This window comes from Ornithorhynchus anatinus, chromosome 8 (genome assembly GCF_004115215.2).
Source record: "Ornithorhynchus anatinus isolate Pmale09 chromosome 8, mOrnAna1.pri.v4, whole genome shotgun sequence".
Lineage (NCBI taxonomy): Eukaryota > Metazoa > Chordata > Mammalia > Monotremata > Ornithorhynchidae > Ornithorhynchus > Ornithorhynchus anatinus.
Window position 1 is genome coordinate 70,251,452 of NC_041735.1, and position 14,734 is coordinate 70,266,185.

Consider the following 14,734-nt stretch of genomic DNA (forward strand, 5'->3'; position numbering starts at 1 on the left):
CCACCATGGGGACTGTCTTCCCCTTTGCCCCTCCCCCTTTACTCCCTCCTCACCCCCAGTCACCGTGGGGTGACCCAACCTCAGGGTGTCCTCAAACCCTCTATTTGTGTCTCCCGCTGCAGAAGTGCTTGGCTTTCAACCCAGCCAAAAGAATCTCTGCCTACAGTGCCCTGTCTCACCCCTATTTCCACGACCTGGAGAAAGGCAAGGAGACCCTGGACTCTCGTATCTGCCCGGGCCAGACCACCGCGGAGGTCAACAGCGCCTGAGCCCGCAGAGGCCGCCGGAAGCTGGACTTGGAAATGAACCACAGGTGTTGCTGACAGACCGCTCTGCTGGGAGCGGGCCCCGGAGTTGCGGCCCGCTTCTTCCGGGAAGCCCCCGCTTGGCGGACTGTCGGGAAGTCAATGCAAACCCCCCAACCCCCAGCCCCCCAGTGCCGTGGCCCTTCATTCTGTTCTCGTTGGTGTGTCTGTTTGTTGGGGTGCACGTTCGTGAGCTCATGTGTTCGTGCGCTGGAGATACCTGGAGGAACTCCAGTCAAAGAGAAGCTGCTGACCAGTTTTGCTGCCATTTCATTCTTCTAACCTTGAATGCTGCCCGGGTGAAGTCGGATCAGCCAGTCACTGCCGAAATACGATGCAATCTCTATAGCTGCTGAAGCCTGATCTGGTACTCTATGGGCGCACGCGTGTGCACACGTATGTGAGAGTGAGTGGGTGTGGGTGTGTGTGTGTGAGTGCGTGGAAGTGGGTGCCTATGTGTGGATGGGTAGGGGTGATTCTGTAATCTCTCAAAGTATTATTTTAAAAAGAAAACAGAAACAACTACATAGAATTGACTCTAGAGGCTGAAGGTGGCCGACAAGCCACAGGGCTCTTTACTAAAGGCAGGGCAGCGGGTTGCCGTCCCAGACTGGAAACGGTCGGTGGTTCCCACCCCTGCCCCTGGATCTGCTGTTTAGCGTATGAAAGTGACTCCGTAGGTGAGATGGCTTTATGCATGCTGCACACTGTCATTCTAAAAGTCTTTGTATGAGACCTGTTTTCAGAAGCACAATGTTCTCTTTTCAATACTGGATTATTCAGTGTCAATCACGTCTTAACTCGTAGGACTTTATCCTTCTGTCTCCCCAATACCCGGTTGGTTTTTCTTACCAGCTCCAAGTTTTGGGGGTGCCCCCGAGTGGGTAAAGAAGTGAGCTCCAACCACCAGTTCTGCCTTGTTTCTCGTTTTCCTAAAGGAACCAGCAAAAAAAAAAAAAAAAAAAAAAGCTTTTATTTGTTTGGCTCGCACCCGGGCTGCCAGCTATGCCCACCGCTCTGTCTGCCTTGCTTGTGGTGTGGGCATGTGGGCAAGGCCCCCATGTGCCTGGGGGGAGGAGGGAGCCTCTGCAGCCCCTCTTACCCCCCCAATTCCTCCTGCCAGAGGTCTCCAGGGTCCAGCCTCTCCCTGTGCCACACCCCAGATCCCCACCGGGAGCTCACCATCCTCCTCGCCATCCTCCTCTAGCAGAAAACCCCCCAAGTGCTTTCATTACCAAACCCGAGGCCTTAGAGATGATGGGTAAACTGTTACTTCGTATTTTTTACCTGGTGAAGTCTATTTTCAGTATTTGAAAAGCTATTTTTTTAGAACTGCTTTACAGAGATCTCTTTCGTCTCCAAAAGAGGGCTTTCCCCTCCAGCCGAAGTGGGGCTCCCCAGTTGTTCCCCTCCTTCCCGTCACCGAGAGCTCACCAAACCCACTGTGAGGCCACACTGCATCGTCAGCCAGCCGTGCCCATCCTTCGCTCCGGCTACCGCCCCGACTCCATCCCAACTGGGTGTCTCCTTGGTGACGGAGCCTTCAGCCACTGCCTTTCACAGGGCACGGCAGGCAGTCGTCGGAACTCTTTCCGGGTCAGTCCTCCCTGTGGGGACGTCTCACTGGGCTGCTTGCCCTGAGGGAGCATCTCAATGCCCTCCAGGGTTCCGTGGAAGCCTCTGCAGAAGCGTGAAAATCAAGTTTACCGGCTGCTCGAGGTGAAAAGCGCTGTGACTTTCAAAACTCCAGCTGCCTTCCGTGCTAATCCCAAGGTGCTTTGCAGTTTCTGAATTTTGGTGGTGCCAATTTCCTGGGCCTTCGTTTCTCCCATAAGAGGCCAAAACTAAGAACCCCGCTCGGTTCCCATCTCCTGCCACGACCTGAGTTTCCTTCAGAAAGACTCTCTCGATCCTGCCGCTCGTTGAGTCGTGTTTTTAACACAGGCGTCAGTCGGAACCCAGTGGAGTTCAGGTTTCCGGAGAAGGAACTGCTTGTCCCCCGCCCGCTGGAAGAATCTGCTCGGTCAGATTGATGCCCCAGAAGCCCTTGTTACAGGCTCCCAGCCCAGGCAACCCCTCACAGCCTGGTCACGGACGTGACTGGCTGGAGTTTGAGAACTCAGGAGACTTGTCTCCCAAAACTTGATAGGTCAGGGACACTTTCATAAATCTATTTTCTTCCCTCACGTGTAGCTCTTCACTCTCCTTCTGATGTGATCCCATAGCAAACCAGGAAGTTTTTCCCCAGCTGAGATCGAAAATGGGAGAGTGCCCCCATCGGGAGGTTATTTCACCGTTGGCCGAGCTTCTCCTGAGGCTGGAGATCACGGGCGGATCGGTGGGGGTGACCTGCGCATCGTCCCCCCCGGCCTCCAGGATGGCACTCAGCTTTGCAGATGACCTCAGACAAGCTTGTCTGCCGGTTCACTGTGCCCCCAAAAAGGCCCTTCCCCCTCGGAGCCCCCCAGGGCCTCTGGTGTGGCTTCGTCGCATGGAGGCATCCCATCCTTGTGTGAACCAGCTGTTCCCTGTTCAGTAAAGTGAGTAGGCCCAAGCTTAAGCCAGCACAGCTGTGCTAAGCTGGAACTCTTGGCTGTTCTTCAGTTGTTGTTTTTCATGGACAGAGCAGGCCTAACTCACTCTGCTGACACCTGTGTGCTGTTCGTTTCATTTTTTGATGAATACATTAAAAGAGGTCTGAGGGCATCGTGCCCTTTAGCATCCAGAGAGAAATTTACCCCTGTGAAAGAATCTGAGTTGAACAAGATTTTTCCCAAGGCTCTCTTCCCAGCCCAAAGCCTGGCAGATTACCGATCCGTGCCCAGAGCAATCCCTCCTAGCCACTGGTCTGCATCCCCAATTGAGGCCGGGCCCACTGTGTTACTACATGGTCAGAGATCGTTGAGTTTTTCCAACTCCTTGGTGGCTACCTTAGCCCCACTTTCCGCTCAAGGCCATCAGCATTAGATAGCCAGGAGATGGGAAAGGACTCAATGTCCCGAGATGAGAGTTTAAAGCCAAAGGTGGCCAGGGAAAGCCATCGGAGAGTCGAAGTCAGGTTTGAATCTCTTGGAAAGTCCCAGGGAGGAAGGGATTGCCAAGGAGCCCTCGAAGACTCCCGGCCGGACCATCGCCAGAGGCCGTGTTTGGGGAGCGCTTTTCTGGAAGAAGGATCAACAGACCACTGGACCACTGTCTCGTTCTACCTCACGGTGGGGGTCTGTGTGAGGTCTGACTGTGACCTGACTTCAAGCCAGATGCCCTGAGAAGGTTATCCCACTCACCGTGTCTGGTGGACCCGAGCGATTCCCCCAAATTCTTGTGGTGCCGTTGGATCCGAGAGCAGGCTTTACATCTCCCATAACGACAGGGACTTGGAGTTCTTATTGCCAAAAAAACTCATGGATGGTTGCTTCATTCTAAGAGCCCAACACTGTTTCCCAGGCCCACCTCATGCCCCAAGCTTCAAGATTGGTTGGGACTGGACCCCTGTGGTCCATCTGGCTCAGACTTATTCCCATTGACCCAGGAAGCCAGCTCGGGGCTACCCTGCTGTCAACTGCCAAGCAAGAGAATCCACTTTACAACTGAAGAACCCTCCATTCTTCATTTACCTCAGAGTGGAGAAAGTGGCATCATCTAGCTGACGGAATGCCTCCCAATGTTCTTTGACAGCAAAAATCATGGTTATTGTTTTGTTCTTATGTTTCACTAATTGGGTTTGCTCCCTGCAGAAAACACAGAGCTCAGGCACAGAATGGGAACGGAATCCTCAGAACTTCCTAACATCCAGTGCAAATGAAAGTGTTTCCTACCAAAGACATCTGTGCCATAGCCCCCAGCCTGCCCTGGGTCATGCTGGAGACATTCTTCCAGGAGCAGCAAAAACACCCCCTGCAGCTCCTGCCACCCGCTTGAGCCCAGAGGACCACCTGGTTAGGAACCTCCTTTCCCACCAGCAGCTGTTCCTTGCTGGACTGTAGAGGCTTCACAAAGAAGTTTGACCTGGGAGGGGGTAGATGGTGGGAACAGAGCTACTAGGTCTGAGTGAATTGAGGGAGAGTGTTGATTTTGGTTGGCGATAGGCAGAATGTAGTCGTTTAAAGAAAACTGTGTAAAAGCTCTCTCTGAGCAAGGATTGACAACTAGTTGATGGAATTTGTCAGGAAAGCGAAGGTGCCCAGGAGGAAAGAGGTTGAAGAGTCTGGTTGGCGTTGGAGAGTGCCAGGTAATAAACCCATCCTCTGTTATCAGTATGGCCAGTGGTAGTTGGAGAATTGTCTCCGCTGCCATTCGGAACTGTCAGCTTATCCCGGGGGAAGTTTGATGGAGAAACCGACCCTCGTGATACAGGCAGCCCGGGTCATCCGCGGCGAAAGCCATTTTGAAGATGGGTCACTGATAACCACCAGTTCGGGTCAATTCAAGGTCCAGGAAGAAGGCAGCAGGAAGGGTTCCTGACGACACGGAGTCCCCCGAGGCATCTCCAGAGAGGTCCCGGAATTTCTGTCCCAAGGAAAAAAGTCCTCTGAAGGTTCAGCAGTCTTCCCCAAGACCCACAGCAGCAGCACTGCAGAGATGCATTACAAGTTCTGATTGGCAAAGTGTTTATCGGGTGGATGACCCTCAAATAAAACAGCTGTTCCATGTTCTGAATTCACTGAGTTTTTAGGAATAAAAAACAGCATTGCTTCAGATTCCTAGAGTAACTGTTTCCTCTGTAAAGGCAGGAGGGACCATCCTCCATCTCCTCTCCTTCCTCCTCCTCAGGAACTCTTAGTGGCTGCCACATGGAGTGTCTGGGCTGTACTGTGTTCTGAGGAGCTTTGGGTGGCAGCTCTCTGCCCTGACCTCCTCGCTTCCCACCAGAGGCCTCCGGAAGGAATGCTCCAGAGGGAACATCTCCAAGCAGCTTGTAAAGTTCCATTTTCCTGTGGCCTCTGGGTTGCTGCTTTCTTTCTGTCTCTCTTTCTGTCTCTTTCTGTCTCTCTCTCTCTCTCTTCCCCTTCCCCTCCCACCGCCCCAAGCATCGCCCCTCAGCCCTCTGTGAGGGGAAATAGTATGGAGAGCAGAATCCACTACCATTGGCTCTGGCCACCTACTGGCTTCCCTAAGACTGGTGCAGAGATGGGGCCTGAGCCATTGAAGAGGGATAAAGGGACCCCATGGAGGGAGGTCTTTACTAGAGACTCCGCGGAGTGACCCTCCTGATGCTAATGGGCCTGGGGACCCAAGGGTCCGCTTGCTGAGGCATCCACTGAAAAACACAGTCTGGAGGCGGGTGAGTGATAACCTGGGGTGGCTGGGGTTTGGGCCAGGTTTGTGGGACCCGGACTCTGCTGTCAGCTGCCCGTTTCCCTCGGGCTTGGGTCTGGTTGCTCAGGACCAGTAATCTTCATCATAGCTCCCCCCCGGCGGGACCGCCGGGTTCAGGACAAGGACAATTTTAGCCCGCGGGTGGAAATGCAAGCCTCCTGGGAGAGGTGCCCCAGAGTCTGCTATTGTCGGGTGCTCATATGGCTGCAGCCCCTCGGGTGGGCTCTCGGAGGGACCCCGACCTGAAGCGGTACTGTGGTCACTACTGACCAGAGCACACCCTGCGCCCTTTCCTGTCTCGAGACAACGATGCCCACACTGTGCCTTCCTCCTGTGGCTCACCGCTGAGGTCGCTGCATATGGATGCGAAGGCACACTCTGTTCACAGGGCACAATTGGGAGCAGAGCAAGAAACCACTGGTTCATCAGGCCACTGTACCGCACCGCTGGGTCTAAAGCCCCACGCTGCCAGGAGCACTCTCAGCCCGGGCAGTGGTGCCAGGGGAAGTCTGTGCTTCTGCCAGAGAGAATGCCAGCGGCCCCTCCAGCCGCCTCCCAAGATGGAACTTGGAGCCTCTCGGTGCTTGTCTGTACAACCGTCAGACCCTGCCCATGCACGTGAAGATGTGATTTCAGCAATGGCAGGCTTGGAACAGGCCCGAGAGTGGCCGTGGACGGACAGGCCGTAGCAAATCCCAAATTTGATGTCCTCCGGGAACTACCTTCAAGAGGAAGGGTGGCCGGACCGGCCCACCCAGAGACGGGGACCCGGGTCCGTCTACTCCAAGAAACACTCCCAACCCGGAGGACTTGAACCTGCCACTGGCCCTCGGGACCCTCAGAAGCTACAGATCCCACCCATAGAGTTGAAGGGTCGCTAAAGAACTTGGCCAGGTCATCTAATCGACCCCCCTGCCTCACTGAGAGCCCCCCAGGCAGCCTGAGCCCCAGCAGAAGGTCCCAGTGAAAGCCCTGCTTCACCGATGGTGGGTGTCACAAGCCTCTGGGTCCCATTGGAGTTGGGTGTGTTGAAAGTGTGGAGTAACTGTGGGAGCAGATGGCAGTCAAGGGCCCTCACTGACTGCCCTGTTGGCCCCGCTCCCTCCGGGTCAGCCCCTGGACTGACCTTGCACCCCAGGGGGGCCTGCAGGAACGTGAGAGCTCTCGGCCTCATCGCCCCCTTCGACAACAGCCTCTATGGAAGCCGAGTTTCCATGGGCACGTAGGGTGTCCAGTTGGCCCAGGAATCACAGCGTTCGGGCGGGCAGCCAACCAGTTGGGAGACGATCCTGCCCTGTACCTGAGTCTGCCGGGCAGCGGGGCACCTTTCCCGAGAACAACGAGCTATGAAGCCGTTTTCTAGCCCTCTGTTTTGAGACATACGTGCACGTGGCCGGGAGGGAGTATGAGTTTGGCTGCCCCAGGCAGAGCCCTGGAACACATACGAGCAAATGTGACATTCGGGGGATTCATCCGAACCCAGCCACCACTTCCCCGTAAACTCCTCGGAGGGAATCCTGAGGGTCCCGGTGTCCGCCTTGGCCTTTTGTTGGAAAATTTGGGCTGATCCAGGGCTGACGATGTTTTCGTGAACCTTTACTGGGCTAACCAACAATTGGGTTTTGGAAGATGTTCGGTTGCTTTAACCTTCAGGCCCGGACCCTCTGGGCAGCCCCTCACCAGCCCTGTCCACCCTGGGGTTGGCCATAATTAGCATACGATTGTGCAAACCGAGTCGGAGGCGGGGCGGGGGACCGCAGGATGGTGCCAGCCGCTGTTAATCCTTTCAAAACAAAAAGTCAGCACTTAGCATAGAGGTGGAGGGGTGGGGGCGCTTTAGTTCTATGTATCCGCAATGAACATAAATTATTTCTATTAGAAGTCTTGTATATTATTTATTTCTAAAGCACTCTAGTCAAGTCCTGTGAAAGTGCAGCCCGGGAACGAGAAGCATTGGGGCTTCCTGTTTGATTGCTCACCCCCGTTTAGTTAATCCTCATTATAACTGTCACGGTGTCCCTTGCCAACGACGGAAACGGTAGCACAACTGCTTCAATAAAGCTGCATGCGTTTGAATCTGACCAGCACAATCGATGTTTGTTTGGTTGTCGTGACTCGGCTGTGTAGGTTTTTTGTCTGTTTTCATATGGAAAGGAATTGAAGTAAAAGGACTTTGAAATCTTAGTGTTGTTCGATTTCCCTACGGGGTAATGTGCAAGTACTAATGAGAACAGGTTTGCAGGAGCTGCTGCTTTGATGCTGGGGTTTGGCGGGGTGGGGGGATGCTAGCCGGCTGGGGGTCCGGTCAGCGGCAAGCACCCAAAGTCCAGCAGCAGGCCGGCTGTCTCTGGAGTAAGCTTTTAGCGGGGTTAGTGCCCTGGCAGGTTTGAGTGTATTTAATGGAGGCAGGCAAACCTGTAGAAGAAAACCCTTTCCTCCCTCCTCCCCACCGTGTTCCCCACCTCCTCCTGTCTCCTTTCCTCATCTGTCTACCCCCACGGAGCCCTGGTCTGGACTGTCTTGGAGAAAGCTGGCTCTCTGAGCACTTTGGGGCCAAGGCCACGTCAGTTTGGACCACAGAGCAGAGATGGGGTGAGCTCTTTAGGGCAGGCTCTTCCCCGCCTGCCCCAGGTTCATGCCATCTGTTATTTCCTTGTCCCAGGGAGCCACCGTCTCCATCTGGCTCCCTCCTGGACTCGGTTTCCAGAAGGTTTCCAATTTCCAGGTGATTGTCCTTCCCTGGGGGGCTTGGAGCTCTCTGGGGGCTGGGAGGAAGAGGGGATCGCATAAAAGGGAGTATGTCACCTCGGACTCAGTCGGCTGTGATGTGCCCCATTCTCAGATTTTGCATTTCTGACCTAAGATTTGAAAACTTGCTTCTAATCTAGAGATACAGTATGTGAGAAGAAAAGCCCAGTGTTGGAATAGCTCCCCAAAGACCAACATGAGATTTTGGTGGGATATTTCTTCTGAGATGGACACAGATACCTGATTCTTGGATGATGGATGATTGGCTCAATTCCAACCTGTTTCTTCAGGGTTTCTTTGGGATTTCTTTTCGACGTAACGCCGGCGACATAAAGACTGGAGAGTCTGTCCTGGTCCTCCCGAAGTCATTGACATCTGCGGGTGGGGGCGTCTCCGATGAGTCCGTCGGAGATTAGCCCACTAGGCTCCAGGGACTTTTACCCCATGTGACTGTTAAACCCCGACCTTTGCTTTGCAGTAAGGTACAGATTGATCCAGCCTGCCCCGGCTAGGCCGCTGTTCTCCCAAGTCACAGATCGTACCTACCCAGTTTGTCTTCGTCCTCGAAACCCAATCTTTTAGCTGCCCATCAGGCCACGAACCTAAAAGGGTTGCATGCATTACTGCTCCACTGAAATGGCGTTGCAGTTGTCTTTCACTGCTAGGCGAGGTGCCGCACTGGTGCTCGGGCCCAGCCGGTGCAGAGGGACCGCTGAGAGGGGAGTCTTCATGGACATGAATTGACCCTCTCACATCCTGATTCTACCCCATTCTTCCTGCATTCAGGAGACCAGCCTGGCATCAGAGCAAGCAAAGAGGGAGACTAGTATCCCCCAGGGTGCTCTGAGGCCAGCGGAGGGAATTGGGGCAGATACTGTGAGGGACAGACTGTGGTTTCCAAATCTGCCCTGCTCCCGCCTTGCTCCGAGGGGGCAGGGTGTTGCTGGGGGTCCTGGGTTTCTCCCTCCTGTGGCTGCCTGCACGGGGAGTGCGGCGGGGAAGGTGTGGGCCCAAGGGGTGGGGAGTGAATGCGCCCCATCTGCTGTCCCCCCTTCTACCCCCTCCCCTCTGGGCCCACAAGGAAAGGACAGGCTGACCTCTCTTTAGTCCAGGTGTGACCTCTCAGGATCAAATTCTGGTCTGTCATTCCCTGGTCTCTGATTAGTCAGAAATCTCTCTGCTGAGAGCAAGCCAAGGGTAAACCAGACTGCCCTGGTTTCACTGGACTCACCGTCCAACACACCCTTGCTAGCGGGGACCTTCTCGGACCACCCGCGACTGGGTGGGGCCCAGGAGGGAAAGCAGTGGGAAAGTGGAGGGCTGGGGACAGGGAGCCGGCTGGGGGTCTGGACCCCGGGTGCTGACTGAGGTCCGGCTGTCTGTTCTACAGAGGCGACGGGAATGCGCTTTTTGTCCGATAAAGAAGGTTGCGAATGTTTGAAGATCAACGCAAAGTGTCACTGTCAAATTACTGTTTTCAGTTTGCGTGCCAGCTCATTTGAAGTAGAGAGAGAAAGGGAGAGAGAGAGAAATGTGTGTATTTATCATCCCTCATTTCTTACAATAAATATACTGATAGCAAATAGATCACTGCAATATTTTTTACAGAGCTCTCTCAGAGATTGTCACTTTACTCTCTTAGCTATACTTTTCTTTTATCTTAATGTAAGAGGAATACAACTGCAGTAAGTTGTATACAATTAAATACAGAATTTTGGCAAGATGTGTTGACTGATTTTCTGTCCGGTGCGGAAACAGGTGCCCTTGGGGAGGGGATGGATGTGTCCTGGGCCCAGTCTATCCTCACGACTCAGTGTCCGGCCGAGGGCTGAGCCTGTCCACTGTCCTCAGGTTCACCCCCTGTATACGTTCCGACCGACAGCGACCCTCGACCCACAAGCCCGTGTGGACGGGTAAGATTCTGAGCTTTGTCCAGGGGCTGTGAGGATGATGAAGACGGCAGGGACAGAGACTGTTTGAGAGCACAGAAATCAGGCCTGGGCCCGGGGCCTCCTGACGGCCACCGACCGTCTGGATGGGAGCAGACCAGCCCTTCCCCAGCCTCCGACCTGGAGCCCAAGTGTTTCTCTCCATGGGAGAGGATGGGAGGACTGGCGGGGGGCGGGGGAGGGTGTTGCTGTTGATGGTCCAGTTTGTCTCCCCGTGTCCCGTCCCCGTTCCCCGATACGCCTCTCCTCAACTTGGGTTTTGTGGACAGAAACCTGTTTAAGCCGAATGGGAGTGTGATTCTTTCCAGTTGTCGCCCTGGCCCGACTCTGCTCCGTCAGGGTAGTTCTGCCCCGCGCCGTTAGAGTCCCCTGGGGCCCATCTCCGGGGCTGAGCCTGGGCAGATCCCTCATGCACCACCCCCACGACTCCGGGCTGGGAGGTCACGCCTGTAGCCGAGGCTCCCAGCTAGACTGTAAGCTCCCTAAGGGTAGAGATCACGTCTACCTACTCTATTGTCGTATTCTCCCCAGTGTTTAGTACAGTGCTCTGCACACAGTAAGAGCTCAAGAAGTGCCACTGATTGAGGAATGGCTTGCTTAGAAGCAAGAACAGAAGACTGACTGCCCATGCCTAGGGCTTGTTCCCCTTGTTCCCATCTATCTCTACCCCCTCGAATAATCAGCGGGCGCAGGGGATGGCCCATACCAGTGCAACTTCAGGGGCTCGGGAGGCCCGTGACCAACATAATAATAATAATTATGATATTTGTTAAGTGCTTACAATGTGCCAGTCACTGCACTAAGTGCAGGGGTGGATATAAGAAAAATCAGTCTCTGTCCCACACGGGGCTCACACATAGTAAGTCTTAATCCCCATTTTACATATACTGGAAATGAGGCCCAAAGAAGTGAAGCGACTTACCCAAGGTCACACGGCAGACGAGTGGCCAACAGTGATCGACAGTTGTTGGCTCAGGACCGTGGGAGGATGGGCTCTTTTTCCTCACTAAAACTCGCCCCCCAACCCCATCCAGTCATTGCTCTGATCTGCACTCTGTGGTCCCGTCATCTGCCTTCTCCATATTTCCTTAACCCTCTTCAGGCCCAGGTCCAGGCCCTGATGCTCTGGCTCTTCAAAGGAAAGGAGTCCCCAGAAAAGTCAGCCCCACCTAGACTCGGGTGCCCCTGAGCTCACCCTTCTCTGCCTTGTGGGTAGGCCACCTTGCCCAGGGCCACTGAGTCGGTCTCTTAGCACACAAGGCAGTGGGTGTCCCTCACACTGAGAGGAAGCAGAGGACATGCTGCCCTTCTCCTGAAAGGCCACAAAGTTCCCCCAAGGGAAGGGTCTAATCAAATGCGAGGAATTTCTCCCCTCTCTCTTCCAAACCCCCTTACCTCCACCCCACCCCGCTGCTAGTGGGACTTCCCCCTTTAAGCCTAAAGCACCTGAAATGCAAAACAGACATCTTTAGCAAGAGAAGCAGCGTGGCTCAGTGGAAAGAGCACGGGCTTTGGAGTCAGGGCTCATGAGTTCAAATCCCAGCTCTGCCACTTGTCGGCTGTGTGACTGTGGGCAAGTCACTTAACTTCTCTGTGCCTCAGTTCCCTCATCTGTAAAATGGGGATTAAGACTGTGAGCCCCATGTGGGACAACCTGATCCCCCTATGTCTACCCCAGCGCTTAGAACAGTGCTCGGCACATAGTAAGCGCTTAACAAATACCAACATTAGAAGGCAATCCACCTCCCACGTCGTCCGTTGTTCCTTCCTCACCCAAACGCCTAGCCCGAAATGCAGCAGGGGGAAGCGGTCTCCCCGCTGGCCGCGGTCCCTGGTCTGCCACCGTCGATAAGGCCCATCCCGGCAAGCTAGTGCCTCTGGCACCCGCCTGAACGTGTGCAGTCTTCCCCTTGTCTCGGTGGCCCCCTTGGGTGGAGCTGAGGCCATTAGCCATCACACTGGGCACTGGATGAAGCCAATGAGCGCTCTGGGCTCCCCGTGACCCTGGTTTCCAGCGGGACAAAACAAACAACTTGTGCTGGGTAGGTTGAGGAGCAGCATGGTCTAGCGGTATGAGCAATGGCCTGATAATCAAAGGACCTGGGTTCTAATTCCAGCTCCACCTTGTGCCTGCTGGGCTGTGGGACCTTGGGCAGATCACTGAACTTTTCTGTGCCACAGTTTCCTCATCTGTGAAATGGGGATTCGATACCCATTCTCCCTCCTATTTGGCCTCTGAACCCCATGTGGGGCAGGGCCTGGATCTATCCTGATTATCTTGTCTCTACCCCAGCATTCAGGTCAGTACTCGGCACATTGTAAGAACTTAATACTGTAATTATTCAGGGCGGCCCAGTCCATGATAAGAGTAATGATGATGGTATACTTCCTGCATTTTCTCTGTGCCAAGCCCTGTGCTCAGCACTGAGGCAGAAACGGGATCATCAGATCCGCCACGGTCCCTGACCCCCACGGTCTCGGTGTCTGAGAGAGAGGGAGAATGGGGATCTTATCCCCTTTTTACAAAGAAGGAAACCGAGGCCAAGAGAGATGAAGAGACTGGCGCAAGATGACACCGCAGGCCAAGAGCAGAGGCGGAATTAGAACCCGGTTCTCCTGACTCCCAGCTCCTTACACTTTCCGCCAGGCCACTCTGCCTCCCTTTCTGGTTTCCTTCCTCCTCGAAGCCTCTCTTCCCCGCTCTCAAAGATGAAACCAGCACGAGATGGAGTGGCCAGAGTTGCCTCATCCAGACTACCCGCTAGCAGGCTCCGTGCCGCCACCCAGAGAGGAAGGGAACATCCCGTCCCTGCTTGCAGAGACCCAATATTTCAGACCACAGGGAACTGGTTTTTCTCGGGTAACCGATGAATACCCCTCAACTTAACTACATCCTGTAACAGAATCCGGAGCGAGTCATGCCTGTCAACTAAACAAACTGCTCAGGGCCCGGGGCTTGTACAGTCAGCATTTATCATCTAAGTATTGGGTTCAATCGGATAGATATAAATCAATCACAGAAAATCACAAGTTGAGAAGTTTGCTGAGGGGGCTGGTGGGCGTGGCTGGTGTTGAAAGGGGTGGAGTAATAATAACAATAATGACAATATTAATAATAGTGGGGTTCGTTAGTGTTTACTATATGCCAGGCGCTGAACTAAGCACTGAGGTAGATGGAAGGTTGGAAACTGTCCCTGTTCCACTTGGGACTCAAGATCTCAATCCCCATTTTACAGATGAGGTAAGTGAGGCACATAGAAGTGAAGTGACTTGCCCAAGGTCATCCAGCCCTAGATCCCAACCCTGAGGCTATACCTCACCACCTCCCCAACCCTTTTCATTCATTCATTCATTCAATGGTATTTATTGAGCACTTACTCTGTGTACAGCACTGTACTAAGCGCTTGGAATGTACAATTTGGCAACAGATAGAGACAATCCCTGCCTAACAACGGGCTGACAGTCTAAACGGGGGAGACAGACAACAAAACAAAACAAAACAAGTAGTCTGTCCAGGTCAGACCCATAAGGTGGGACCAAATTAGGCCAAAAGAGAGGAGGAGCGAGTGTGGAGTTACTGAAGCAGCGCGGCTTAACGGAAATAATAATCATACTTGATAAGCACTTGGGAGTCAGAAGCCTGGGTTAAAAATAATAATAATAATGTTGGTATTTGTTAAGCACTTACTATGTGCCGAGCACTGTTCTAAGCGCTGGGGTTGACATAGGGGAATCAGGTTGTCCCACGTGGGGCTCACAGTCTTAATCCCCATTTTACAGATGAGGGAACTGAGGCACAGAGAAGTTAAGTGACTTGCCCACAGTCACACAGCCGACAAGTGGCAGAGCTGGGATTCGAACTCGTGAGCCCTGACTCCAAAGCCCGTGCTCTTTCCACTGAGCCACGGACTTGCCTGCCGTGTGACCTTGGGCAAGTCATTTAACTTCTCTGGGCTTCAGTTACCACATCTGTAAAATGGCGATTAAGACTGTGAGCCCCTGATGGGACGGGGACTGTGTCCAACCTGATTAGCTTCTATCGGCCTTAGTCCTTAGAAGAGTGCTTGACACATCGTGAGCGCTTAACAAATACTATCACCAAGCGCTTACTATGTCAGTCAGTCAATCGTATTTATTGAGCACTTACTATGTGCGGGGCACTGAACTAAGCAATTGGGAGAGTACAGTACAATAATATAACAGGGATATTCCCTGCCCACAGTGAGCTTACAGTCTAGAGGGGGAGACAAACATTTATATAAATAAATAAATGACAGCTATGTATATTAGTGCTGTGGGGCTGGGAGGGGGGATGAATAAAGGGAGGAAGTCAGGGCAACACCGAAGGGAGTGGGAAAAGAGGAAAGGGGGATTTAATCAGGGAAGGCCTCTTGAGGGACCTGTGTCTTCAATAAG

At 53.6% G+C, this 14,734-nt stretch overlaps 1 protein-coding gene across 1 annotated transcript in view; it reads left to right on the forward strand.

Annotated features, from left to right (window-relative positions):
- Nucleotides 1-10,092, forward strand: part of CDK6 (cyclin dependent kinase 6) — a 199,304-nt gene extending 189,212 nt beyond the window's left edge. The window contains exon 7 of the mRNA XM_029070593.2: nucleotides 123-10,092. Coding sequence (XP_028926426.1) covers nucleotides 123-269 — 147 coding nt within the window. The 3' untranslated portion in view covers nucleotides 270-10,092. The remainder of the gene's footprint in view (nucleotides 1-122) is intronic.
- The last annotated feature ends 4,642 nt before the right edge of the window (nucleotides 10,093-14,734 follow it).